At 40.0% G+C, this 27689-nt stretch overlaps 1 protein-coding gene across 1 annotated transcript in view; it reads right to left on the bottom strand.

Moving 5' to 3' along the window:
• gba2 (glucosidase, beta (bile acid) 2) overlaps positions 1–27689 on the bottom strand; it is a 68173-nt gene that overhangs the window by 19076 nt on the left and 21408 nt on the right. The window contains exons 7-12 of the mRNA XM_072572188.1: positions 19270–19423; positions 16430–16555; positions 14203–14387; positions 13123–13227; positions 9892–9999; positions 5283–5434 (exon numbers count right to left, since the gene is read on the bottom strand). Coding sequence (XP_072428289.1) covers positions 5283–5434; positions 9892–9999; positions 13123–13227; positions 14203–14387; positions 16430–16555; positions 19270–19423 — 830 coding nt within the window. The remainder of the gene's footprint in view (positions 1–5282; positions 5435–9891; positions 10000–13122; positions 13228–14202; positions 14388–16429; positions 16556–19269; positions 19424–27689) is intronic.

Consider the following 27689-nt stretch of genomic DNA (forward strand, 5'->3'; position numbering starts at 1 on the left):
TAAACCTTTTTTTACACCCTCTCCAAAGCCTCCATATCTTTCCTATAGTAGGGCAACCAGAACTGGGCACAGTATTCCAAATGTGGTCACACCAGGGGACTTGTACAGCTGTAGCAAAACCTCGCAGCTCTTAAACTCTATCCCCCTGATAATGAAAGCCAAAACACTATATGCTTTCTTAACAACCATATCCACTTGGGTGGCAACTTTGAGGGATCTATGCACTTGCACACCAAGATCCCTCTGTTCCTCCACACTGCCAAGAATCCTGTCTATAATCCTATATTCAGCATTCCAGTTTGACCTTCCAAAATGCATCACTTCGCATTTATCCAGGTTGAACTCCATTTGCCAGTTCTCAGCCCAGCTCTGCATCCTGTCTATGTCGCGCTGCAGTCTGCAATCGCCCTCTATACTATCAAGTGCACCTCCAACCTTTGTGTCATCAGCAAATTTACTAACCCACCCCTCAACCTCCTCATCCAAGCCATTTCTAAAAACTACAGAGAGCAGAGGCCCAAGAACAGAGCCCTGCGGGACCCCACTCAACACTGACCTCCAGGCAGAATACTTTCCACCTACAACCACTCTCTGCCTTCTGTCAGCCAACCAATTCTGAATCCAGACAGCCAAATCTCCCTGTATCCCTCCTCCTGACTTTATGAATGAGCCTACCATGGGAAACTTTATCAAATGCCTTGCAGAAGTCCATATACACCACATCCACTTCTTGACCTTTGTTGACCTGTCTCGGCACCTCCTCAAAGAACTCAGTAAGATTTGTGGGCATGACCTGCCCTTCTCAAAGCCATGCTGACTGCCTTTAATCATGCTATTTCAAATAGTGTTAAATCCTATCCCTCAGAATTGTATCCAAAACCTTGCTGGCCACAGATGAAAGACTGACTGGTCTGTAATTGTCAGAGTTTTCCCCATTACCCTTCTTGAAAAGTGGAACAACATTCGCCTCCTTCCAATTCTCCAGTACAACTCCTGTGGAGAGTGAGGAAGCAAAGATATTCGCCAGCGGCTTAGCAACCTCCTTTCTTGCTTCCCGGAACAACCTAGGATAAATCTGCTCTGGCTCTGGGGACTTATCAATCTTAATGTTTGCCAAAGTTTCCAGCACATCAACTTCATCAATCTTGATCTGGTCACGCTTGTATCCCAGCTCCTCAAAGTTCTCATTCTCAACAAGGTCCCTTTCCTTCATTAAAACTGAAGCAAAAAACTCATTTAGGGCTTCCCCATCTGCTCAAAATCCATGCACAAGTTCCCTACGCTATCCCTGACCGGCCCTACCTTCTCCCTGATCATTCTCTTATTCCTCACGTATGAGTAAAATGCCTTTGGGTTCTCCCTAATCCTTAATTGCCAAGTCTTTTGTGCCCCCTCCTGGCTCTCCTCAATCCATTTCTGAGCTCCTTTCTAGCAAGCCTGTAATCCTCTAAAGCTGTGCTAGATCCTTGCTACCTCCACCTTACATAAGCTGCCTTCTTCCTTTGGACAAGAATCTCCTCTGTTCTCATCATCCAAGGCTCCTGAATCTTACCCCTTCTTGCCTGTCTCAGAGGAACAAACTTGTGTATCACGCAACAACTGCTCCTTAAACAAACAGTCTCCATATGTCTGTTGTGCCCTTTCTGTGGAACAATTGCTCCCAACTCCTGTCTGACAGTGTCATAATTACCTTTTCCGCAATTAAATACCTTCCCTTGGCAATTGCTCCTTTCCCACTCCAAGGCTATGGTGAATGACAGGCAGTTGTGGTCACTGTTACCAAAAGTGTTCTCCCACCACAAGATCTGGCACCTGTCCTGGCTCATTGGCGAGCACCAAATCCAAAATGGCCTCTCCCCTTGTTGGTCTGTCTACATACTAAGTAAGGAAACCCTCCTGAACACACCCGACAAAAACAGCTCCATCCAAATCATCTGTACGAAGGAGGTCCCAATCAATTTTGGGAAAGTTGAAGTCACCCATAACAACAACCCTGCTACCTCTGCAATTTTCCAAAATTTGCCAGCCTATGAGTTCTTCAATCTCCCAACTGCTATTAGGGGCTCTGTAGAAAACCCCCTATTGACGTGGCTGCTCCCTTGCTGTTCCTAGCTTCCATCCATACTGACTCAGTAGATAAACCTTCCTCAATCACCTTTGTTTCTGTAGCTGTGATTACCAATGATCACCATTTCCCTTCTCCTTTTCCACCCTCCCTGTTCTTTTTAAACGTTTTAAATCCTGGAACATCTAGCAACCATTCCTGCCCCTGTGAAACCCATGTCTCCGTCATGGCCACAACATCATAGTCCCAAGTACTGAACCATGCTCGAAGTTCATCAGTCTTATTTATGACAGTCCTTGCATTAAAGCAAACACACTTTAACCGATCCTTTGATTCATCACCCGATAGATTCACTGTATCCTGTCGCTGCCCCATCCACAACTACCCCCCTCTCAGATATGTAGCTCTGGTTCCCACCCCCTTGCCAACTAGTTTAAACTTTCCCATGCCACACTAACAAATCTCCCACACAGGACATTTGTGCCCCTCCAGTTCAGGTCCCACCTTCCCCAGAAGGCATCCCAATGGTCTAAGTTTCTGAAACCCTCCCTCCTGCACTAGCCTCGCAGCCACATGTTAAGCTGCACTCGCTGAATGTTCCTCACCTCATGGTCTCTTGGGACCGGTAGCAAATCTGAGATCACTATCCTACTCGTCCTGCTCTTCAGCCTCCAACCTAGCTCTCTGTAGTCACTTTTCAGATCCTCAATCCCTTTCCTGGCTATATCATTGGTGCCAATATGTTAAGGAGAGAAAAATGGATAAGCAACAGTTAGGAGCAGGAGGTTTGGCATTAAAAATAGCAAGAGAAGAGTCTGGTAGCAGAGGCCAAAAATTAGATGGTCAGCAGCAAGAGAGTGTGTTAGAGGGTAGGAGAAGCAGCAAGTTGGAAAGTCTGCAAAGACCAAGACAGAGTGCAGGATATATGAGTGAGCAGGAGGTTCAACAAGTAGGATCAGCTTTTTAAATGACAGGATATAATGTAGATGTTTTAGTTATACTGAATCTGGAGTTCTGAGATTAGATTAGATTACTTACAGTGTGGAAACAGGCCCTTCAGCCCAACAAGTCCACATCGACCCTTCAAAGAGCAACCCACCCAGACCATTCCCCTACATTTTACCCCTGCACCTAACACTACGGGCAATTTAGCATGGCCAATTCACCTAACCTGCACATTTTTGGACTGTGGGAGGAAACCGGAGCACCCGGGGGAAACCCACAGAGACACGGGGAGAATGTGCAAACTCCACACAGTCAGTCAGTCGCCTGAGGCGGGAATAGAACCCTGGTCTCTGGCGCTGTGAGGCAGCAGTGCTAACCATTGTGCCACCCACGTTCGGTGTACAGTTTCGCTCTCGTTGCTTAAAGGAGAATCTAAGTGCATTAGAAGCACTTGATATTTTCTTAAGCTCAGCATCACTAGACTCACTTGGAAATAAGATATGACATTGCTCACATTCAGCAACTTATTACCTAATATTTAGTTATATTATAGCATGACCTAGGAATAGAGATACATTACAATAACATGTCCCAATGTGTTTCTCTAATCTTCCAGGAGACTAAATAATTGACACCTCAGAATAGGCCACTTCTAAGGCAACGGGCACAGTAGTGTTAAAAATGGAATTTCCTCTAATCTGTCAGATTATTTGTAACATAGGAAAGAGAAAAAAATCCATTAGCAGATTAAAAGGTCTCTACAGATTTGAAATTTCTCAAACCAACTGGCACGAAGCTGAGCTGTAATTCTAATTTCTTTACCAGATTTCTGGAAAAACTAAATCACTTTCTTAGTTAAGCAAAGTCAAAGGCTTCGCTCCAGAATCACCATGAAGTCTTCATGCTTTGTAATTGGGTTTAATAGGTAGCTCTATTAACATCACCATAGGATGATAAAACACAGTAGCAAAAGTAGGTCATTCAGCCCACTGATTCTGATCCCCCATTCAATGAGATCATAGCTGATCAATAATCTTCAAATCCATTTTCTTGCCTTGCCCTTACAACTCTGGAAATCCTTACAGATTAAACAGTCTGTCTATCTCAGCCTGGAACAGTCCTCAAAAGACTTAGATTCAATATCTTCCCGGAGGAGAGAGATTTCTCCTCATCTGTCTAAAATGGCTAATCCCACTTATTCTGATTATGCCCACACTCTCCCAACTTTTTCCCATCTAACCTATCAAGTTGCTTAAAAATCTTAGACTTCAATATGATCCCCTCTCATTCTTCTAAACACCAATGAGTACAGGGCCAAACTACTCAATCTCTTCTTGCAAGAAAATCCTTTTGTTCCCAGAGTCAATCTAGTCAACCTTCTCTCAACTGCCTCCAATACAAGTATACTGTTGCTCAGATAAAGGGGGCCAAACTGTTCACAGTATTCCAGCTATTGTGTGGCTACTCCTTGTGCAGCTTTAGCAAGACCTCCCTACTTTTCATACTCCAAGGTCTTTGCCTTCTGTATGATCTGCTGATCTTGTCTGCTAGCTTTTTTTGACTTATGCACAAGGACTCCCAAATCTCTGTCCTGTTGCTTTCTGCAAGTCTCTTTATTAAATAATATCCAGCTCCTCTAGTCTCTCTGTAAAAGTGCATAATTTCACACTTTCCCACATTATACTCCATCACCTTCCTAAATATGATTAAGTAATTGCACAGACTCTCATGACTGAAGCTATTCCATGATGTTTGAATGTTTAATGGAACATCTTGAAGAATCAGGATGTGCAGCAAGTATGGTTTGTAGCAAACACCATTCTGGGCATGTTTTTAATTCCAAGCTGTTTTCCCAAGAACTTTATGCTGTCAGTATGGTCACTACTGAGTTTAATGGAATTTAATAGCAACATTGTAATATTAATTATAAAATTCCCACAAAGCCAAAAATCTCCAAATACATACACAGCGTGATGTATTTATAAAATTATAGATCTGCTTTTCAAAAGTCTTTATTAACAGAACATCAGTTGCTACGCTTGGAATCCAAGACCTTCCAAGTATAATATTTTTCTTCCTCATTTATCATGTTAACATTATGTATTACCCAAATTCCACATTTGCAATTCATATTATAGGTTGTGAGCTATTTGAATAGCTGACTTAACCCATGGTTTAAACTTTTAGACTGCCTAGACAGGATATTTAAAGAGTTATTTTATACAGAACAACTGAAAACAATTTAAAAAAAGACTTATTGAACCATCTCTACCTGGCAGATAGACCACATGTCTTTAAGGAATGTAACATCGTCAGTTAAATAGTAGTCTCTATAAACTTGTAGAATAAATTTCAGGTTGAGATCCTTCCAGTCGGCTGTATCATGAATCAAATAAGCATTGACTCTTTCCCATGGTTCATCATCTAGCAAAAAAAAAAATTATAAAGAAGGACATTTTTAACTGGAATGACTTAAACAATTTTTTTGATTAAGTTATTTTAGTTTCTACAAAGAAAAACTGAGTAGTACATCCAGGCAGCAGCCTTCCCCAGCAGGGCACTGCTCTCCTTGTACTTTGTTCCAAGAGCACAGCCACTAAATAACATCTTCCATAGTTAAATAATTTGCTGTCACTTTGAATTGAAAATGTTGGTCAACTGGTATTCCACTCGTCTATTTTCCGGAGTCAATAGAAAATCTACTGATTGAAAATGAAATCCAAAACAAAAATGTTAATTTGTATACCCATTCTACAGGCATGAAAGTCTGAGCTTCCAGCATTTAGACATTTTGCATTTATTTAATTCTTAAATTGAGCTTTTTGACTTTGATTAGAAAATCTGACCGTCAATTTTATGAAAGCTACAGACTGTTGCTTTGTGGCACAGAACTTCAATACTGCTGAGAAAGGAGATATGCTGACAAGTCATTTCAGCTTAACTCATCATGAGAGATGCAAGGATGCCAATTTTCAAAAGAAGCAATATTTTACACTGTATAAGAAAAGGGTGTAAGGTTGAGAAATTTCCACAGAGAATGCACCAAAGTTTTTACCTCATGGTTTCACAATTCAAAAAAAAAACAGCATGCCTAGTCAATAGAATGACTATACCTAGTAAACATAATGAGCTAATTGCAAGCCAATTGACAATGTGAAAGTTTGTACTAGTGCAATTCTTAACAAAAACAGTTTAGAAGCTACATATATTCATGTAAGAGACCTATTCTTGGTAGATAAAGACATTTGTCTAGGAATTGTGCCTTCTTTGAACTAAACAAATCCATGGAGATTATAGCTCTCTGGTGCATGAAGGCTGAGCCCAGAATGAAGTAGGATTTTTTAAAGCACACGACCCTAACTTGGATCTTGTGTTTTAGTTTTCATAAAGTTCACAGGCATTAAGATTCATATATTTGTAATTTGCTTTGTTGACAAAATAATTTTCCATAGTCTTATTTGATTTGAGGTATGGAGATCATCTCAATTAGATCTGTGGTGAACAAAAGTAGTCTTTAACAAAAACAGAAGTTGCCAGAAAAGCTCTGCAGGTCTGGCAGTATCTGTGGAGAGAATGCAGAATTAAACATTTCAGATCCAGTGATCCTTCTTCAGAATTGATTGTAGCGATGAAGAGATTGGTATATATGCTGAAGGTGGGGTGAAGGGAGGAGGAGGAGGTGGTGTAACGAACAGGTGGAGATGGAGCCTAAAAAGAGAGAGAGAGAGAGAGAGAGAGAGAGAGAGAGAAAATGTTGGATAGACAAAGAGCTAGGTAAAAGGTCAGCTTAGGAGAATGAATAATTGCTAGAAGGAACCATTAATGACTGACAGTGGGTTGTTAGTGATAGCAGCTCATGTAATGACAAGGCCTGGCATGTGGGGCATGAGGCAAGGATATGGAGAGGGTGCTCAAGCCCCAAAAGTTTTGAACTCAATAAAGTACAGAAGGTTGTAGAGTTTCCAAGTAGGAAATGAGGTGCTGTTCTTCCAACTTGTGATGAGCTTTGCTGGAGCACTAAGCAAGTCGGAGACACAACACTAGAACAAAGATGTTGGCCAGAGAACAGTGATTTATTGAAGTGATAGGCAACTGGAAGCTCAGGGTCATTTCTGCGGACAAAATGCAAATGTTCTGCAAAGTTGTTACTCAACCTGCATCTCTACTCCCCAACGTAGAGGAGACCACATTGTGAGTTAACCTCAACAGGTTTTGACAGGTTGTGTAATGTATATAATTTATGGTACTCCAGGGAGATACCACCTAAAAAGGAGTGCCTAAGGTGCATTATGGTGTTTGAGGAAGTGAGGAACTCCAGTTTCCTACTGCATGGTAGGCAGAATATGGAGCCATAACTAGTTCAAAGCTTGTGCGCAAAGCCAACCTTTTTTGCACTTTCTACCTGAATTAGCCACACTCAACAGATTGTAGGTTTCAAACTTTCATCACCAATTCTCCAGTGTATCTATCTTAAATAAAGTCATAGAGTCATAGAGATGTACAGCATTGAAACAGACCCATCGGTCCAAATCGTCCATGCCAACCAGATATCCCAACCCAATCTAGCCCCACCTGCTAGTACCCAGCTCATATCCCTCCAAACCCTTCCTATTCACATATCCATCCAAATGCCTCTTAAATGTTGCAATTGTACCAGCCTCCACCACTTCTAGCAGCTCATTCCATACTTGTACCATCCTCTGAGTGAAAACGTTGCCCCGTAGATCTCTTATATCTTTCCCCTCTCACCCTAAACCTATGCCCTCCAGTTCTGGACTCCACGACCACAGGGAAAAGATTTTGTCTATTTATCCTATCCATGCCCTTCAATTTTGTAAACCTCTATAAAGGTCACCCCTCAGCCTCTGACACTCCAGGGAAAACAGCCCCAGTCTGTTCAGCCTCTCTCTGTAGCTCAAATCCTCCAACCCTGGCAATATCCTTGTAAATCTTTTCTGAACCTCTTCAAGTTTCACAACATCTTGCCGATATTGAAGGAGACCAGAATTGCACGCAATATTCCAACAGTGGCCTAACCAATGTCCTGCACAGCCGCAACATGACCTCCCAACTCCTGTACTCAACACTCTGACCAATAAAAGAAAGCATTCCATACGCCTTCTTCACTATCCTATCTACCTGTGACTCCACTTTCAAGGAGCTATGAACCTGCACTCCAAGGTCTCTTTGTTCAGGAACACTTCCTAGGACCTTACCATTAAGTGTATATGTCCTGCTAAGATTTGCTTTCCCAAAATGCAGCACCTTGCATTTATCTGAATTAAACTCCATCTGCCACTTCTCTGCCCATTGGCCCATCTGGTCAAGATCTTGTTGTGACTGGAGGTAACCCTCTTCGCTGTCCACTACACCTCCAATTTTGGTGTCATCTGCAAACTTACTAACTGTACCTCTTATGCTTGCATCCAAATCATTTATTTAAATGACAAAGTAGAGGACCCAGATCCTTGTGGCACTCCACTGTTCACAGGCCTCCAGTCTGAAAAAACCCTCCACCACCACCCTCTGTCTTCTACCTTTGAGCCAGTTCTGTATCCAAATGGCTAGTTATTCCTGTATTCTGTGAGATCTAACCTTGCTAATCAGTCTCCAATGGGGAACCTTGTCAAACGCCTTACTGAAGTCCATATAGATCACATCTACTGCTCTGCCCTCATCAATCCTCTGTAACTTCCTCAAAAAATTCAAACAAGTTTGTGAAATATGATTTCCCATGCACAAAGCCATGTTGACTATCCCTAATCAGTCCTTGCCTTTCCAAATACATGTACATCCTGTCCCTCAGGATTACCTCCAACAACTTGCCCACCACCGACATTAGGCACACTGGTCTACAGTTCCCTGGCTTGCTAAAAATGGGAACTAAGACTTATGTTGATCAATACTTGTGGCTCCAATATTCTGTACCAGAGTACATTGCAATATCATGTACAAAACAGCTGCCCAAAATGGCAGGTTATGTCATCATGAAAACACACTGAAGTATAATTAACAGCAAGCTATGTACAGGACAGGACATGTTGATGCCAAATAAAGAGAAAAATGTACACAGTCCTGGCTACATGAACAGAAGCAGAGGATAAAAAGACCACTGGAAAACTCCAATTGTCTCTAAATATCATCTTTCCTTCCCTTTCCATTTATGTTTTTACACAAATTAAATATTATAACCAATACTTCCTAGTTTAGACTATGTATCTCAGTTTTTCAGATTGCTTAAGAAACACTCACATGTCAGAGTCAGACAGTGCATATGTTCAGACATGACAGCAAATGCTCTTCAAAAGCTTGGAAAGTCTGTAGGCAGCTTAAAGCAGCATGAAAGGAGAGCACTATGTCTTCAACACTGACCACAAAATTAGGTCAAATGAGCAAAATATATAGAAAGAAAGTATTTCTTCATTCAAATTAGTAGACTATGGACAAGCAACACAGCGATAGGAATATGAAATAAGTATTTGAAAAAATATTAGATGGCACTGGAAAGAATAGGAAACTGGAATTGAGAATAATCACAAGTGACCAGTGTTGGCACAATTACATATATAAACATTTCTGAGAGCCTGTTTAAAGTAGTGGAAAGCTTTAATTTAAATGTACATGCCTGCATAACATTTTCCCTATAGATACCAATGCGTTAAATAAACTATAGAAAAACAATAGCGGAATTCCAGCTAAGCAAAAAGTAATAAAATTATGCCAAATTAAACAGCAAAGAGAAATTGAAATCCTTTAAAAGGACAAGCATTCTTGAAAGTAAATTATTATATGGAAAAAGAAAGCAAAAATTAATTTGCTCCTGTTGAGCTTTGACAAATTACAAGTTTAATTTTATCACCGAAGCAATGCACCAATCTCACCCGGATCTCCGATATCATGTGGAACTACATTTGATGTATTCACTTTTGCCAATCTACCATTCATCAAGTGTATTCGCTGTGTATTATCCTCCTTCAGTACAGCAGCAGCTTTAAGAAAAAAGGAATTTGCTTTGAATTTTCAATATGTAAGCAACTCTCAATGACTTACCTATATACAAATCACTAAAATTCTGAATCTATGCCAAATTTTGGATTTGCACAATATTCTCAGGTTCCAAGCAAATCTCTTCCACTAGTGAAAACCACATGCCTTACAACTGAGATGCAGTGCTAATCACAGGCTTGTTGTGATGATTTGACCACATGTGCCCTCATACATTTGTCCTGGCTTCTTGGAGCAATGCAAGTTAGGCAAAATCCGCTGTAAACCCACCAATTTATTTACTTTGTAAGTAATCATACAGAACACAGTGGTCATCTAATTACTTACTTGATAGTTCCTACCTCTGTACCCTTTCCGGCACCAAGTTCCAGATACCCACAATTGCCAAGACAAAATAATTTTCCCTCAAATCCCTTCTTAAACTCCTACTACTTATCTTAAAAATTGTGCCCCTAGTTATTGAATATTCCAAGGGACAAAATTTTTCTCCCTACTTATGCCCCTTGTAGTTTTGTATGCCTCAAACAGGTCTAACATTGGCCTTCTCATTCAAAATAAAACTATCCTAGCCTATCTAGTCTCTCTTAATCGCTGAAAATTAAGTGAATTTCTAGTGCAATGACATTGTTCCTACAGTATAGCCGCCAGACTGTACAAAGTTCTCCAGCTGTGCCCCAACTACCATTATATACAACCCCTCCATAACCTCCTTAGACCATAGGATATAGGAGCAGATTTAGGCCATTCAGCCAATCAAGTCTGCTCTACCTTTTGATCACAGTTGATATGTGCCTCAACCCCTATTCTCCTTCATTCTTCCAATAACCCTTGATTCCCTCATTAATCAAGAACCACTCTCTCTTAAATACATTCAATGACTTGACCTCCACAGCACTCTGCGGCAATGAGTTCCATTGACTAACCACCCTATGGCTGAAGAAATTCCTCATCTCAATTCTAAACGGTCATCCCTTCATTCTGAGGCTGTGACCTCAGGTACTAGTCTCCCCTACACCTTCTCCATGTCCATTGTATCCAGGCCTATAAGTATTCTGAAAGTTTCAATTAGAACTCCTCCTCATCCTTCTAAACTTCATTCAGTATGAACACGAGGCTTAAATTGCTCCTCATATGACAAGCCCATCAACCCTGGTATCATTCTTGTAAACCTGCCTTTCCTTAGATTCAGGACCCAAAACTGCTCACAAAATATTCCAAATGTCATCTGATCACAGCCTTATACAGCCTCACCAGTACTGCTTTGCTCTTGTATTCTAGACTTCTTGAAATGAATGCTAACATTGCAGTTGCCTTCTTAAGTGCCAAATGAACCTGTATGTTAACCTTAAGTAATTAATGAATTACAACTCCAAAGTCCCTTTATGCTTCAGATTTCTAAAGCCTTCCCCTATTTAGAAAATATTGTGCATCGCTATTCTTCATACCAAAATTTATAACCTCACTTTCCTACATTATATTGCATCTGTTAATTCTTTGCCCGCTTGCCTAGCACGTACAAGACCTTCTGCAGCCTTACCACTTCCTCTACACCACCTGTCTCTCCAACTATATTTGTCATTTGCAAACTTAGCAACAATGCCCTAAGTTCCTTTTTCCAGATCATTAATGTATGACATGAATAGTTGCAGTACCAATACTGACCTCTGAAAAATCCACTACCCTGTATGCATCAGCTGCTATCCTGAAAACGATCCTGTTATCCTCACTTTCTGCCAATCATCCAATCCTCTATCCATGACAGTATTTTGCCCTCAACATGGACTTTTATCTTAGTTAGCAGCCTCTTGTGCAGTACTTGCCAAAGGCTTTCTGGAAATCCAAACATATCACATTCTCCTTAATTTACTCATTACCTCCTCAAATAATTTAACAGGTTTGTCAGACATGATCTCCTCTTGACAAAGCCTTGATAACTCAGCCTTATTTTACCATGCACTTCCAAGTAGAGTCATAGAGATGTACAGCATGGAAACAGACCCTTCGGTCCAACCTGTCCATGCCGACCAGATATCCCAACCCAATCTAGTCCCACCTGCCAGCACCCAGCCCGCAATTTCATCCTTAACAATGGACTCTTAAATCTTACCAATGACTAAAGTCAGGTAAACCAACCTATAGATTCCCATCTGCTGCCTCTCTCCCTTCTTAAACACGGTTTTACATTTTCCAGTCCTCTATGACCCTCCCTGACTCCAGTGAGTCCTGAAAGATCACCACAATGCCTCTATAAATCTCTTCAGCTATCTTCTTCAGAACCCTGCAGTGTAGCCAATCTTGTCTGAGTGATGTATCCCCTTTCAGCTTCCCCAGCACCTCTTCCTCAATGATGGCCACTACACTCACCTCTTGAAGTTCTGGTATATCTCAAATTTGTTCAGACATATCCTCCTGAATAGCCACGCTGACCATGTGATTAATTCATGCCTCTGGAGAATGGAGATTAATTCTGTCGCTCAATTTCCTTCACCCAATAGTTTGCTTTCCATAGCTGGTAGACATTAGATTCACTGGCCTGTAGTTTGCTAGATTATCCCTACTACCTTTTTTGAATAATACCGCTACATTAACTGTCCTCCAGCATCCTGTGATCAGAGAGGATTAGAAAATTAAAGTTAGAGACTGAACAATCTCCTCCCTTGCCTATCACAGAAGCCTGAAATAGATATCATCTGGGCCTGGGGACTTAGCTATTTTCAAGCCTGCGAAAAACGCAAACACATCCTCCCCATCAATGCTGACTTGTTCAATCATATCACACTCCCCTCCTTAGTTTCTAGATCTACATCATCCTTATAAAACAGATTGTAAATACAGATGACCTCTATTTCTCTGGCTCCATTCGCATATTGCCATTTTGGTCCCTAATGGACCCTACTCTTTCCTTTGTCGTATATCTATAAAACAGTTCTGGCTCCACCACCTTTCAGGATAATTAGGGATGGACAATATGTATTGGCCTAGCCAGAAATGATCACATCCCAGAAAAGAAAAGAACTCTCAAGACCAGGCAATTACTTTAGCCCCATAAAAAATTCAGAACAGTATTATTCTTGTAAAATGCACCAAATGGAGTAGATATAACTTACCAATATCATACTGTAGACTAAGTTCCAGTTTGGGCCATAGCATAATTAGTGCAAATGACGCATAAAAATGAACATCGTATGTATTGTACATTCGATACTCCTGTCCTACAGTGTATGAGAAAAATAATTGATACTTTAAAACACTTGATTCTTTATGCACAACCAGGTAGTCATTTCAGTAGCAAAGAACAGTTCCATGTTTATTAGATGCTTCCTACAAATTGGTCTATTTATTGAATCAGAGTTTCCAAAATTATGACTCACAATGCTAATGAGTTTAAGGGAAAAGGACCCTTCAATATAAAACACAAAACTACCTCGGAGCCATCCACCCAATGGAAATAATCTCTTGTAATTCCAGAATTATGATTGCTGGACAAGATATGAGAAGCATTAAAATTTATGTCAGGAAAATGTTTGGGAAGTACTCCACTAGATTTTAGAGTAAAATCAAAAACTGAGGGAATAGCAGAATGATTTACTTGTTGACCAAGTATTTTTCAAAATATTCATTTGGTCAATTGTCTAATTTTAATTAGACTAAATTAGATTAAATTACTTACAGTTTGGAAACAAGCCCTTCGGCCCAACAAGTCCATACCGACCCTCTGAAGAGCAACCCACCCACACCCATTCCCCTAAATTTACCCCTTCACCTAACACGACACACAATTTAGCATGGCCAATTCACCTAACCTGCACATTTTTTGGGACTGTGGGAGGAAAGCAGAGCATCTGGAGGAAACCCACGCAGACACGGGGAGAACGTGCAAACTCCACACAGTCAGTCAGTCGCCTGGGGCGGAAATGGAACCCGGATCTCTGGCACTGTGAGGCAGCAGTGCTAACCACTGTGCTACCGTGCTGCCCTCTTATATGTGGCAATTTCAATGTAAACTGTTTGGAAAACAAAACATTATCAAACCTCTAGTCAAATTTAATACTGAAATTATGCAAAACAAAAGTCTGGATTAGTCTCCAAGAGATGATAGAACCACTCACACTGATGATGGCCATAGGGAAAACTGATTGTTATTCTGAGTGTAACAACATTGTACTGTACATCAACAGTATATCTACCTTCTAAATATGCAAACCGTCCATATTCCTTCATCACTTTGGGTAGAGGCGGAAGCTGATTCCTCTGAACAGTCAAGCCATTTGTTATATTTAAATCATCAGTCACTTGAAGCCAAATTGTTCCTCCATCAGATATGAAGTATAGTTCATTAAATAAGGCTGACTTGTACCAGTCAGGTAATTGGCTGTTGAATTAATGGGAACAGAAAAATGTGAACACAGACACTCCAAATTTAAAAAGTTTCAGATTAAAAAAAAGGATTTGATTTCTGTGATAAATATGTGCAAAACATGTGTGCAAAAGTGTATAAATGCAGGTCTGGTCATTTCCATAAAAACTTGCTAAAGTCAGTTAACCAGAAGATCATCATAAGTAGGGCAATTCTCTATAAATAAAGTGGGCATTCTGTCTTGTTTTGTAATTAATTTGGGGATGGAGATGGTGTTCACTTCAGGAGCACTTCAAGATTTGTCTTAAGAAACAATGATGGCATTCACAAATTATCAATTTGTGAACATCAAGATATTCAAATTTATAAAACTTCATGGAAGCAAATAATAAAAGCTAATAAAATTCTAACATTACGATTTTGCCCTGCAAAATTTCATTTGGTATAGAATGGACTGGACTGGTTCAGTTAAAGGTGTATTAATATGGAATATTTAAAATATTTTTGTTATAGTTCCTCATTGACGGATGCACTCATCAGCAACATTCCAAGTTGGTTTATTTCCAGTATTTGCTCACTACCTCCTCCACCAGACAAAATGCTTTAACTTTTGACCTACACATCTGTCCTCACTCATACTATTTCTACTTTGCCAAATGTATTTGGTAATTGTTGGGCAATGCATGTAAATTACTCAAACTTGAAATGAAATTACAAAAAACCTTCGCTAATGATTTAATAGATAGTTGCAGTGTTGAATTAGCTAATCCTAATTAGACTCAGCAAAACTGAAAACAAAGGACTGCTGTTTGTAATATAGTCTATTGTCCAAAACTGGGCAGTTTAACAGTTATATCAGGCAAGGACAGACTCCAAAATTCAGTTTCTAGGCTGAAACATTTAGTTTATTTGGCCAAGGTAACATAAGAAAACTGCTGTTCCTATAACTTAAGGAAAGAAATAGTATTCTCTCAAGATCGGAAGAATAGAAATTAAAGGGGGAAAATATGTATTTAGCATAGGACAACTGAGAAAATAAAGTTTATGTATTGCATTAGGATCTGACAAACTTTGATTTTTCAACCTGTTTTTGGCAGCCTCAATTTCTTTTTCAATGAAACAAAGAACTGCTGATGCTCAAAATCAGACGAAATCAAAGTCTTGGAGAAACTCAGCAGATCTGGCAGCATCTGTGGAGTAACAACAGTCAAAATGTTTGGTCAGTACCAATGAAGGACAGAGGGCGAGGACAGACGGATTTCTGCTAAATCAAGAGATTAATACTGAGTAGGGTGCTAATGAGAAGTGTAAATGGGTTATTGGTGTCCGAGGAACCCACATCGAACAGGATTTAGGGATGTGGGCATAGGCAACAAACCTGGAGGAGTCTGTTCAAAATCTGAAATTGTTAAAGCCAATGTTGAGTCCCAAAGGCTGCAAGGTATATAGAAGATGCTGATGAAGGGCTTATGCCCAAAACATTAGTTCTCCTGCTCCTCAGATGCTGCCTGACCTGCTGTGCTTTTCTAGCACCACACTCGAAATAGAAGGCTGCCAGATCTGCAGGGTTTCTCCAGCACTTCCGTTACTTTTGTTCCAACTCTATTTTTCCAAACAACAATGGTTCAATAATCTTTTTCATATAAAGTTTAAGTGAGACCTCATTTGTTATTTAGTGCATAATGAACAGTCAGGAGAATAAATACATAATCAAGAACATACCATTTTAATTGTACATTCACCAATTTAGTTCCACTAAATAATGATAAAATCAATTACAATTGTAAGTTCTGATGAGGTCAACATTCAACCTGCACTTTAGGCTGCACAAACAAATATTTGATTGAAGATGCATAAAATGCTTGCACTGTGTAACATGTAGGGGACAAAATTATACATTGCATATTGTTTCACCGTCTTCTAAACAACTGATTATAGGTAGTTTAAACATTAGGAAGTGGATAAAATAAATGATCCTATTTTTAAAAAAACGTAGCAAAGGGCAAGTTTATATGGAAAATGCAAATTTGCCTTATGCTTAACTTTGCACTATTTACCCATTTTCTAAAATTGGATGTTGCCAATCATCAATCTGTTGTTCCCACTGCTTGTAATGCGTTAAGGAGTAGTGACTCAAAGCAGGAGCAGCATCTCCACTTGCCCCAAAAAAACGTGTGTACCACCTAGAAACAAAATTTAACTAAAGTTAGCAGCATACATCATTGCCAGAAGGCTTTAATATTCTCTTAGCAGTATAATAAACAATCCCAATATACATTTGAACTCCACTCTTAAATGCTGATGAAACAGTTGAAGCCCAAATATCTCAAATCTGTGATGATAGTTACCAATTTATATTCCTCTTCAAATTATTGTGCCATACATTAACATTTTATTACAACAATCCTAATAAGATAAATAAGGTATGAACTTATATGATATATTTGGAAAAGTACAAAGGTTGCAGAACATGCAGGTCAGACATACACAAAGAAATAATATCTTGGTTAATTTAAGGCAGTTTTGTTCTGTCTGCACTGGTATTACCAGGTTTTTCCATCATGGGTCCTGTCACAGGCAACAAACCAAACATCAAACCTTCTGGTTTGTGCTGAATGACTTATTAAAAACTAGCCCAAAGTAATATAAAATGAAAAAATATAAGGCTGTAGCTGATCAAGAGATAAAAAAGTTTATTAGGTATGCACAATAAAGTGACCATTAAAACAAAAAATTGCTACAAGTACTGACTATTCAGTAAAAGCCTTTGGCCAAAATAAAAGTATGAATTGAAGTGTTTCCAAGGGTTTTTGACTCTGGAGTTCGAACGAGTCATTCATTACTCACCCTACCATGGAAACGTGCAGTAGTGGGTATAATTCTGGACACCCTACCGTCAAAAGGATATGTACAAGGAATTTACAGAGGAGAGCAATCAGCTTTCAATGGGAAACAACGAAGACATACAAGTTTTAAAACAGTAATGACAATGTAATGAAGCTTGGCTGCTCCAACTGAGCAAAAAGAAAAAGTGAAGGAATTAGTACAACATGAATTAATAACTTTAAATCAAAAAATGCAGAAATATCAATTTACTATGAGACATGTGGGCTACAAAGACATGGACAATTAGGGACCATCAACATCCTCACAATAGCATTTTCACGAATGGCAGACAGTTGAAATTGAAATGGTAATTGATAGGATGTGAGAACTTATAATGGATAAATCTACAGTACCAGATTAGATACATTCAAGAATACGGAGGGATAAGAGGAAACTGTGGAAGCACAGGCCATAATTTTTAAAACATCGCCGTGGTGAGAGAAATCTTGAGAACTACAAATGATATGCTTGTTCCAAATAGGGTGTCAAGAGAATCCCAGTAACTATAAGCTGTTGAGTTTAACTTCAGTACTGGGGAAGTGGAGAAATAGTAATTTGAATAAAATTAATAAGTCATTTGTGCAAATGGAATACTTAATAAATGTATTTTCTTAAGGGCAAATCATTTTTAACTAATCAGCTAGAGGTTTTGCTTTGAGGTAATGGATTAATGATAGTCATCTTGATGTAGTGTACATGGACTTCCCAAAAGACATACACCAGTGTCACGTAACCAAATTGAACACAAACTTCTCTCTTCATGAGATAAAAGGGACAGTGGCAACATGGATACAAAATTAGCTGAGTAACAGGAAATAGAGCCCTGATAAATGGACACTTTCTTTGGGCTGAAGGTAGGTTTGGAGTGGAGATTACCGGATTGTGTTGGGACATTTGTTTTTTGGATACTAGTGTCCTAGACTTTAGTGAAAATGCACAACCTCAAAATTTGATGATGTGAAATTCTGCAGCATTGTGAATGGTGAAGAAGATAATCTAAAATTTCAAAAAGGACAAGTTGGTCAGATGAACAGTCACACAGCAGATGAAGTTCAATATGGAAAAATATAAAGCGATTCATTTTGGTCAGGAGAATATGGACAGAAATTAGATAACAAAAATAGTCCAATCCAAATGGAGGTACAGGAGCAGCAGGACCAGAGTACAGACACAGACAGGTCATTGAAGGTGGCAGGATAGGTTGAGAGGGGGAGCTATTATAGAAAATGTAGCAATTTTAGTTTTATTTAAAATAGCATAGAATAAAAGAGCAAGAAGGTTACATTTAATGTATAAAACACTAGTTCAGCCACAACTGGAGTCAACTGTGTGAAGCTCTGGGCAGCACACTTTAAGGGAAGACGTGCAAAGAAGATTTGTGTGAAAGTTACTTATCTCTGGAACCATCAGTTATGTAGATTGATTGGAAAGGTTGGGACTGTTTCTCGTCAAGTAGCGAGAAAGAGGGTTCTGGCAGTTGATAGGGAAAGATGGTGCCACTGGAGAAATGATTAGAATAAAAAGGCACAGATTTAAAATATTTTGCAAAAGTAGTAACAGAGCCATGAAGAGAAACTTTTATGTGGGCGATTAGGATCTGGAATATATTGAGGGTGGCAGAGTCAAGTTCACATGAGGCATTAAAGAGGGAATTGGATGATTGAAAAAAGGAAGAAAAAATGTAGGGTTTTAGGGAAAAGACAAGGAAATGACACAATGTATAGTTGACTTGGAGAGCTGGCGCAGACAATGGGCCAAATAAACTCCTCTGTCATAAAACTTCAGAAATGTACATACTGTTCCTTAAGAAAGTTTTTGTGGGTGGGGGGGAAATAAATGTATAAACATATCTTGTAGAATTTTCCCTCAGGAGATTGAAATTTGTGCAGACCAAATAATGTAGCCAACTGGGTCAAAATTGCCTTTATGCTAGACTAATTTTTTTTAAAGAAAAGGTCTCGTCTGCATGGAAAAATGGAAGTGATTTTTCTTCCTGTTCTACTTCTCTTACCTTGCATGCTCTTTTTCCCTTGATCCAAAATGGATCTTGGGCATGTCCCACGCAAGACAGAACTCAACGACATTTTGCTTTCTCGCTGGCACAATGCAGGTAGTTGCAATAGCTGCTGCAATGACTTGCCGTTTGTCTGTCGGTTTACCTTTTCCTAGGCACATAAAAAAGTGGCATGCTCAGTTCATTGTTATGTGTATCAAACCAAGAAACTTTTGTGGTACTTGGCGGGTGAAAGATACTGCCAACCATTCCTTTTTTTTGACTTAACAAGATATAGTTTTGTTTGCATGATAGCAAATAGGTATATAACTTAAATATTTTTTACTTAGACCAGAGGGAAATAAATGACATTTCTGATTTTCCTCACTGAAGACCGTTTTGATATACTGTGGGGAAATTAATGCAGTTTCCAACATTAGCTTACACATCCTCCCTAATAAAAGTTAGAAAGTCAACCTATCGGAAGAATGCCATTCTGCAGACAATAAGGACAGTTGCATTGTGATAGGATTATGGTTATATGAAAAGCACATATTGATAAGCAAAACAAGAAGCTTCCGTTAAAATATACATTTTGCATAACAACAGACAAAAATATCTAAGATTTACAAAAGCAAAGATATTAAAAATCAAAATTGAAAACTGAAAATGCTAGAAATATACAGCATTCAGGCAGCATCTATGGAGCTACAGAAAGAGATAACGTTGCAGGTTGCTAACCTTCCCCTGGAGCCAGGAAATGTTAGGTATGCAAGTGAAAGGGTGTATAATTTGGTAAAATAAGAAAATGAATTATATGTAATAAGGTAGAGCACATTAGATTAAATAACAGAAGAGTTTGTGGTGTAAGGCCAAAGGGAGTAGAAACGTGAGAAGGATTAAAAGGGGTATCTGGGGATGTCAATAGTGTCAGAGATGTACAGCATGGAAACAGACCCTTCTGCCCAACCCGTTCATGCCGACCAGATATCCCAACCCAATCTAGTCCCACCTGCCAGCACCTGGCCCATATCCCTCCAAACCCTTCTTATTCATATACCCATAGAACAATACAGCACAGAACAGGCCCTTCGGCCCACGATGTTGTGCCGAACATTTGTCCAAGCTTAAGCACCCATCCATATACCTGTCCAATTGCCGCTTAAAGACCACCAATGATTCTGACTCTGCCACTCCCACAGGCAGCACATTCCATGCCCCCACCACTCTCTGGGTAAAGAACCTACCCCTGACATCCCCCCCTATACCTCCCACCCTTCACCTTAAATTTATGTCCCCTTGTAACACTCTGTTGTACCTGGGAAAAAAGTTTCTGACTGTCTACTCTATCTATTCCTCTGATCATCTTATAAACCTCTATCAAGTCACCCCTCATCCTTTGCCGTTCCAATGAGAAAAGGCCTAGCACTCTCGACCTATCCTCGTACGACCTATTCTCCATTCCAGGCAACATCCTGGTAAATCTTCTCTGCACCCTCTCCAAAGCTTCCACATCTTTCCTAAAGTGAGGTGACCAGAACTGCACACAGTTCTCCAAATGTGGCCTAACCAAGGTCCTGTACAGCTGCAACATCACTTCACGACTCTTGAATTCAATCCCTCTGCTAATGAAAGCTAATGGGCAGCACGGTGGCACAGTGGTTAGCACTGTTGCCTCACAGCGCCAGAGACCTGGGTTCAATTCCTGCCTCAGGTGACTCTGTGTGGAGTTTGTACATTCTCCCAGTGTCTGCATGAGTTTCCTCCGGGTGCTCCAGTTTCCTGCCACAATCCAAAAATGTGCAGGTCAGGTGAATTGGCCACACTAAATTGCCCGCAGTGTTAGGTGAAGGGGTAAATGTAGGAGAATGGGTTTGGGTGGGTTACACTTCGGTGGGTTGGTGAGGACTTGTTGGGCCGAAGGGCCTGTTTCCACACTGTAGGGAATCTAATCTAATCTACCCATCCAAATGCCTCTTAAATGCTGCAATTGTACCAACCTCCACCACTTCCTCTGGCAGTTCATTCCATACACGCACCATCCTCTACGTGAAAAAGTTGCCCCTTAGGTCTCTTTTATATCTTTGCCCTCTCACCCTAAACCTATGACCTCTAGTTCTGGACTCCCTGACACCAGGGAAAAGACTTTGCCTATTTACCCTATCATTTTGTAAACCGCTATAAAGTCACTCCTCAGCCTCCGACACTCCAGGGAAAACAGCCCCAGCCTGTTCAGCCTCTCCCTATAGCTCAAATCCTCCAACATCCTTGTAAATCTTTTCTGAACCCTTTCAAGTTTCACAGTTGCTGTTCAAAAGGAGAGAGAAAAACAGGAAAATAAAGCAAAACTTGCAAAGAAAAAGGAAATGACTTCTGTTTGGATTTTATGGTTGGAAAATAGTTAAACTCAATATTAAGGCTGGTAGGAAGCAACATGCTGAGATGCTGTTCTTTAAGCTTGCATTGATTTTCAGTGGAACACTGTTGGGAGGTTAAGGATAGGGAGATCAGCAAGAGAGCAAGGTGGACAATAAAATGTCAAAAAAAAAAATCAGAATCTTGGAATCACACCAGTATGCTGCAACTAATTTGCTTTCAGTCTCTTCAAATTTTTATTTCACTCAGAGGATGTGGCCTTAGCTGACTAGGCCAGCATTGATTGCCTTTCGTAACTGCTCGAGAAGATGATGGTGAGTTGCTTTCTTAAATCATTGCAATTCATTTGGTTCAATCAGCAATGCTATTAGCGAGGGAGTTTCACAGTTTTGATCCAGCGGCTCTGAAAACAACAATCCCATGTATCTGCTGCCCTTGTCATTGTAAACTGTAGTGGTCTTGGATTTGGAAGGTGCAGTCTAAGGAGTATTGGTGAATATCTGCAGTGCTTTTTATCATTGGGAAGTTGCTTGTTGCATGATTCCTAGCCTTTGAGTGGCCATTTTAGCCACATAGGACAGGTCAATGGTAACCCCCTTGGATGCTGACAGTGGGAGATTCAGTGGTAGTAATGCTATTAAATGTTAAGAGGTGGTGGTTAGGTTCTCTAGTTGGAGATGGTTATTGCCTAGCACTTGAGTGCCTCAAATGTTACTTGTCATTTGTCAGCCCAAACCTAGATTTTGTCCAGCTATATTTGAACATGCACTGCATCTGAGTCACCACAAATGGTGCTGAACACTGCAATCATCAGCAAACATCCTCATTTCTGACCTTACAGTTAAGAAGCTGAAGATGGCCAAACCTAAGAGAATACCCTGAGGAACGAGCTGAAGATTAGTACCTGGGAACCTTCACACAAGGCAGAGTTGGATTGTCCACTCTGCAATTCTGGCTGAAAATTGCTGCAAATGTTTCATCCTTATATCTTGCACTGAGAATTGAGCATTGAGGATATTTGTGGAGCCACAAATGGTGCTGAATACTGCAATCATCAGTTTCTCCTGTGGAGTTATTTAAGTGTCTGCCATTCACAACTTGATTTAGTAGGACTAAAGGGCGTAGCTTTGATCCACTGGTTGCAGAAACTGGGTTTATCACTTACTGTTTACGCTGTTTGGCACATTTGTGCTATAGCTTTACAAGGTTGACACCTCAACAGTTGGTAGTTTTAAAAAATAAAATCAACCTGTTCAGAGATGTTGTTACACTCCATCAGTGAGACTTGAATCAAGGCCTTCTAGCTCAGGGGTAGGGACACTACTAATGTTTCAGAAGAGCACTTGCACATCATCAGATATGTTTGGTGCTGCCCCTCGCATGCATTCCTGCACTCTTCACTGAGCCAGAGTCAAATGCCTGTCATTGATGAGTAATGGCAGAATGAGGAGATGCTGGCTTATGGGGTTGACAATTGAGAGAATGCAATTCTGCTCTTTACGGACGCACAGTCGAGTTACTAGATCCATTCGAAACTTCTCAGTGAGCATGGTGGTAGTGCTAGTTAAGACAATGGAGGGTATTCTTCATTATGAAGATGGAATTTTTATCTTTACAAGGAATCTACAGTGGTTACTCTGACCGATACAGTCAAACAAGTGCATCTGTAGCACACAGATAGTTGAGGTAATTGGTTCCCATTTTAGCTGCTGTAGACTCAGTTGACACACAGCATGGAAACAGACCCTTTGGTCTAACTTGTCTGCACAGACCAGACATCCCAAACTAACCTCACTCCATTTACCAGCAGTCATCCACATGCCTCTAACATGGGTGGCATTGCTTGGAGCAGCTTTTGTTGCCTATCCCTAATTGCCCAGGAAAAGGTAGTGTACAGGTGCTTCCTTGAACTGCTGAAGGCAGTTCCTGATGAAGGGCTTTTGCCCAAAACGTCGATTTTCCTGCTCCTCGAAAGCTGCCTGACCTGCTGTGCTTTTCCAGCACCACTCTGATCCAAAAAACTTGAACTGCTGAAGTCCACAATGATATCAGGGAGGGGTTTGCAACATTTTTACCCTGCAACACTGAAGGAATTGTGATTTGTTCCCACATCAGGACAGTGTGGCTTGGAGGGGAACTGTTTCCATGTATCTGCTGCGCTTAATCTTCTAATTTGTCACAGGAAAATGCTGTCTAACAGCCTCGATGAATCACTGAATTGCATCTCATAGATGGTACACACTGCTGCTGTTGAATGCCAGTGCAGGAAGATGTTTGTGTATGTTCTGGCAATCAGGTGGGTTGCTTTATCCTGGATGGTATCAAGAACCTGGAGTGTTGTTGCAGCTGTACCCATCCAGCCAAGGAACATTTTGTCACATTGATTTTTGCCTTGTAGATGGTGGATAGACTTTGGGATGCTGGCTGTACGTGAAGGGGGAATTACTCACTGCAGAGTTCATAGCTTTTGACCTGCTCTTATAGCTATTTATATGTGGCTAGTCCTGTTCAGTTTCTGGTCAATATCCATTCCTATGATGTTGATGTGGGAGGATTCAGCAATGGTAATGCCATTCAATGTCAAACAGTATTGGCCAGACTTCTGTCTTGCTGGAGATGGCCATCGGCAGGCAAACATCACCTGCCACCTATGTGGCCAAACCAGAACAGTTTTCCAGATCATGGTTCATTTGAACAATGAGTGCTTCAATATGTGAATTGTAGCAAATGATGCTAAACACTTGGCAATCATCAGTGAACATCTCCACTTCTGACTTTATGGTAAAGGAAGGGTCATTTATGAAGCAGCTGAAGAGAATGGAGACTGGACAGAAAAACTCCTGCATGGATGTGACCCCCAACTATTTTCCTTTGTACTAGCTATGTCTAGGGCTCAGTTGAGTGTGGCCTTGAATGTAAAGGACAGTCACTCTCATTTCACCTGTGGAATGCAGAGCCTAGGATTCCAAAACAGCCATCTGCAGAAATAATATAGCTATGATTTCCCAAACTCCTTAGATTCAGGAATAAAAGCAGAAAGGTCTAGAGAGTCTCAGCAGTTCTGGAAGCATCTGTGGAGAGCGACACAAAGTTCACATTTCGAGGATAGAATTACTCCTCTTTGGAACATTGGAATTCCAAAGAACAGTCATAATGTCCTCAAAATGTAAACTTTATTTGTGTTTCCATAGATGCTGCCAGACCTGAGTTTCTCCAGCAATTTGCTTTCATTTCAAATTTCCAGCATGCTCTATATTTTGCTTTTCCTTGGATTCAGAAATATTTCAGCTGGAATTTGGCAAGATGCAACACAGTTATTCAAGACAGACAGGGAGAAAGGTAACTATTATAGACCAGATAGCCCAATATCGATGAATATATGCAAGAAAGTACAGTACAATTTGAGTAAGTCAACATGATTTTATAGGAGGGAAATGTTGTCTGATAAACTTAGAATTTTAGGATGATTTAATTCATAGGGAAACCAATAGATGTAGCATTCCTAGATTTCCAAAAGGCATGGTTAGATGCCATACACAAAGTTCATAAGCTAAGGGCACATGGTGCTTTTTTTTGGGGGGGAAAGAGGTGGTTAGAAAAGGAGGAAGCAAGAGAACATATTAGCATGGTCAGAGGATTGGTTAATGGGACATTTTCATATGAGCAGGTTGTGCCAAGCAGAATATTACAAAGATCAGTGAAAAAGCCTCAGCTATTTATGTACTATATTAGTGACTTTGAAGGGACACAGAATAACATATCCAAGTTAGCTGACAATACAAAACTAGAAAAGACAAACCATAGGATACATACGGGCCGCAAAAAGATAGTTTTAGTGAAAGAGCAACAAGGTGGGAGATGGAGTATAATTTAGGAAAATTGAAGCTGTTCCTTTGGTCTTAAGAGCAAAAAGAAAGATTTTCCCCTCTAGAGCAATTTCAGGTATTTGCTCAGAAATCAAAGAAGAAACTATAATTTTTAATATTGACAGGACAATATTGACACTGTGGGGTAAAATCTGTCATTCAGATGCAGACTTGTAAAGAACATCTGTGCTAGCCAGACAGATTTAACTCACAGTCGTCTTGCATGAGTTTCATAGAAGGGCTACAACAACTGTCACATGACATCAAACTGGCCCGAAGAGATCAACAACTGCACAAAAGGTCAGCTGGAATTCAACAGACACAATATCAACTAATCGGAAACCAACAAATAGCTTAATAAAAACCAAAAAGAACTGTGGATGCTGTAAATCAGAAACAAAGCAGAAGATGCTGGAAAAGCTCAGCAGGTCTGACAGCATCTGCAAAGAAAAATCAGAGTTAATCTTTTGGGTCCAGTGACCCTTCCTCTGAACTTCTGAGGTGGCTGCCACTCCAAGTCTTTTTTCCTTAAAGATTAAGAAGTTTAAAAATTAAGTGTGAGAAGTTTAAATACAAAAAAGCCATGTTGTAATGTCCTTGGTCAACCTTGCTACTTAAATGGAGAAATTCAAAGGGAAACTTGAAGCATAAATTAGTTTACAATTCCAGCAAGTGAGAAAACTATAATCTTAACATTCATAAATTCCTTTGTGGTTCGCAGCAACGAAGAATGGATGATAAAACAAACCATGGTCAGAACGAGGCAGATACTAAGACAAACAGCATGGGAAGATGTGTTAGGAGAAACAGTTGGTTGTCAGAGCATTGAATGCCTTATCACCTATTTGTAGTTGAGGCAGAGAGCATTTCAGCATTTATGGGAATATTGGATAAAAATTGAGGCAGACGGCTAAAAGGATCAATTCTAACTTGCTGGAGACAGAAATACAAGAGGGTCAAATCAAAACTGCAGAATCAAAAAAGTGGAAAATGGAAACCTCGATTACTAGGCATCATCTTTCATAGAACTGGCTTACCTGTTGGATAAAGAAGACAGTCCAGAGAGTGTGGACAATGCAGATTCCTTTCCAGAGGTTATCTTAACCAAAGGGAGAGAAAACACTGGGTACAACATTCAGCCTCCTACATTTCTTTGACAGAAAAATCATAGCGGAGGTGGAATAAAGGAGTAATAGATGAGCTTAAATTTCAGACAAAGGAAAAGAAAATTCAGCATTTACCTGGTCTTTCAGAAAAATATTTTTCAAATGATCATAGGTGATACTTATAAGGCTAATTAGGAGATCAATGTAAAGATCTCAAATAGTTTGCATTCATACTGATAGGGAAAATATTAAATACCACAGTGACTTATGGCAAAATAAATGCAGGACAGGAAAATCACAGCACAAAACAAATCTGTGCCACTGTACCTGCACTTCAACTGCTTCATAATGAAACTATTCACTTCATTCCCATATCACATATTGCTCTCTTCCAATATCCAAACATTTTTAATGAGTGCTGATCTACTTCCTTCTGCAGCAACATGTTGGACTCAGATACAAAGCTAATCACAAAGTATTTCTATATGCAGCAATGTAGCAAAGGTGTCCAAACAATTTTCCCGATACATAACTTCAGCTTCTTTTACTAATTACCTTATATCTGTACCCTTCAGTTTCTGGCGTTTTCGCAAGCTCATCTCTCTAATTTTTCCTTCTGCTGTATGAAACTCTGAGGTGCGTACACAGCAGTGACTTCCTGAAGCAGAAGTAAGTGTGACCACATACAACAAGGCATGTGCAAACCCTGAGCGGTCACGTGGCCATGTATCTTAGAGGGCACACTGCATAAGCACAAACAGTTTGTCCCCAAGACCTTCAGCACTATGTCAAATTCTCCTCTCTGCCTTCTTTTCTCCAAGGAAAACAGTCCCAACTTAAAGTCTGCTCAAGCATCTTCCTAACTGTAAACCCTCATCCCTAGAACAATTTCTGAGAATCTTTTGTGCCTATTCAATGCCTTCATATTCTTCTTGAAGTTTGATGCCCAGAACCAGGTGAAATACTCTACTTCAGGCCAAAATACTGCTTTATATTCAACTTTATCTCCTTGTTTTTACACTCTATATACCTTTTAATAAAGCCAGTGAGACTATATATTTTATGCTCTCTAAACAACTCCTTCAATCTT

Source organism: Chiloscyllium punctatum, chromosome 1, assembly GCF_047496795.1.
Source record: "Chiloscyllium punctatum isolate Juve2018m chromosome 1, sChiPun1.3, whole genome shotgun sequence".
In the NCBI taxonomy this organism is placed as follows: Eukaryota; Metazoa; Chordata; class Chondrichthyes; order Orectolobiformes; family Hemiscylliidae; genus Chiloscyllium; species Chiloscyllium punctatum.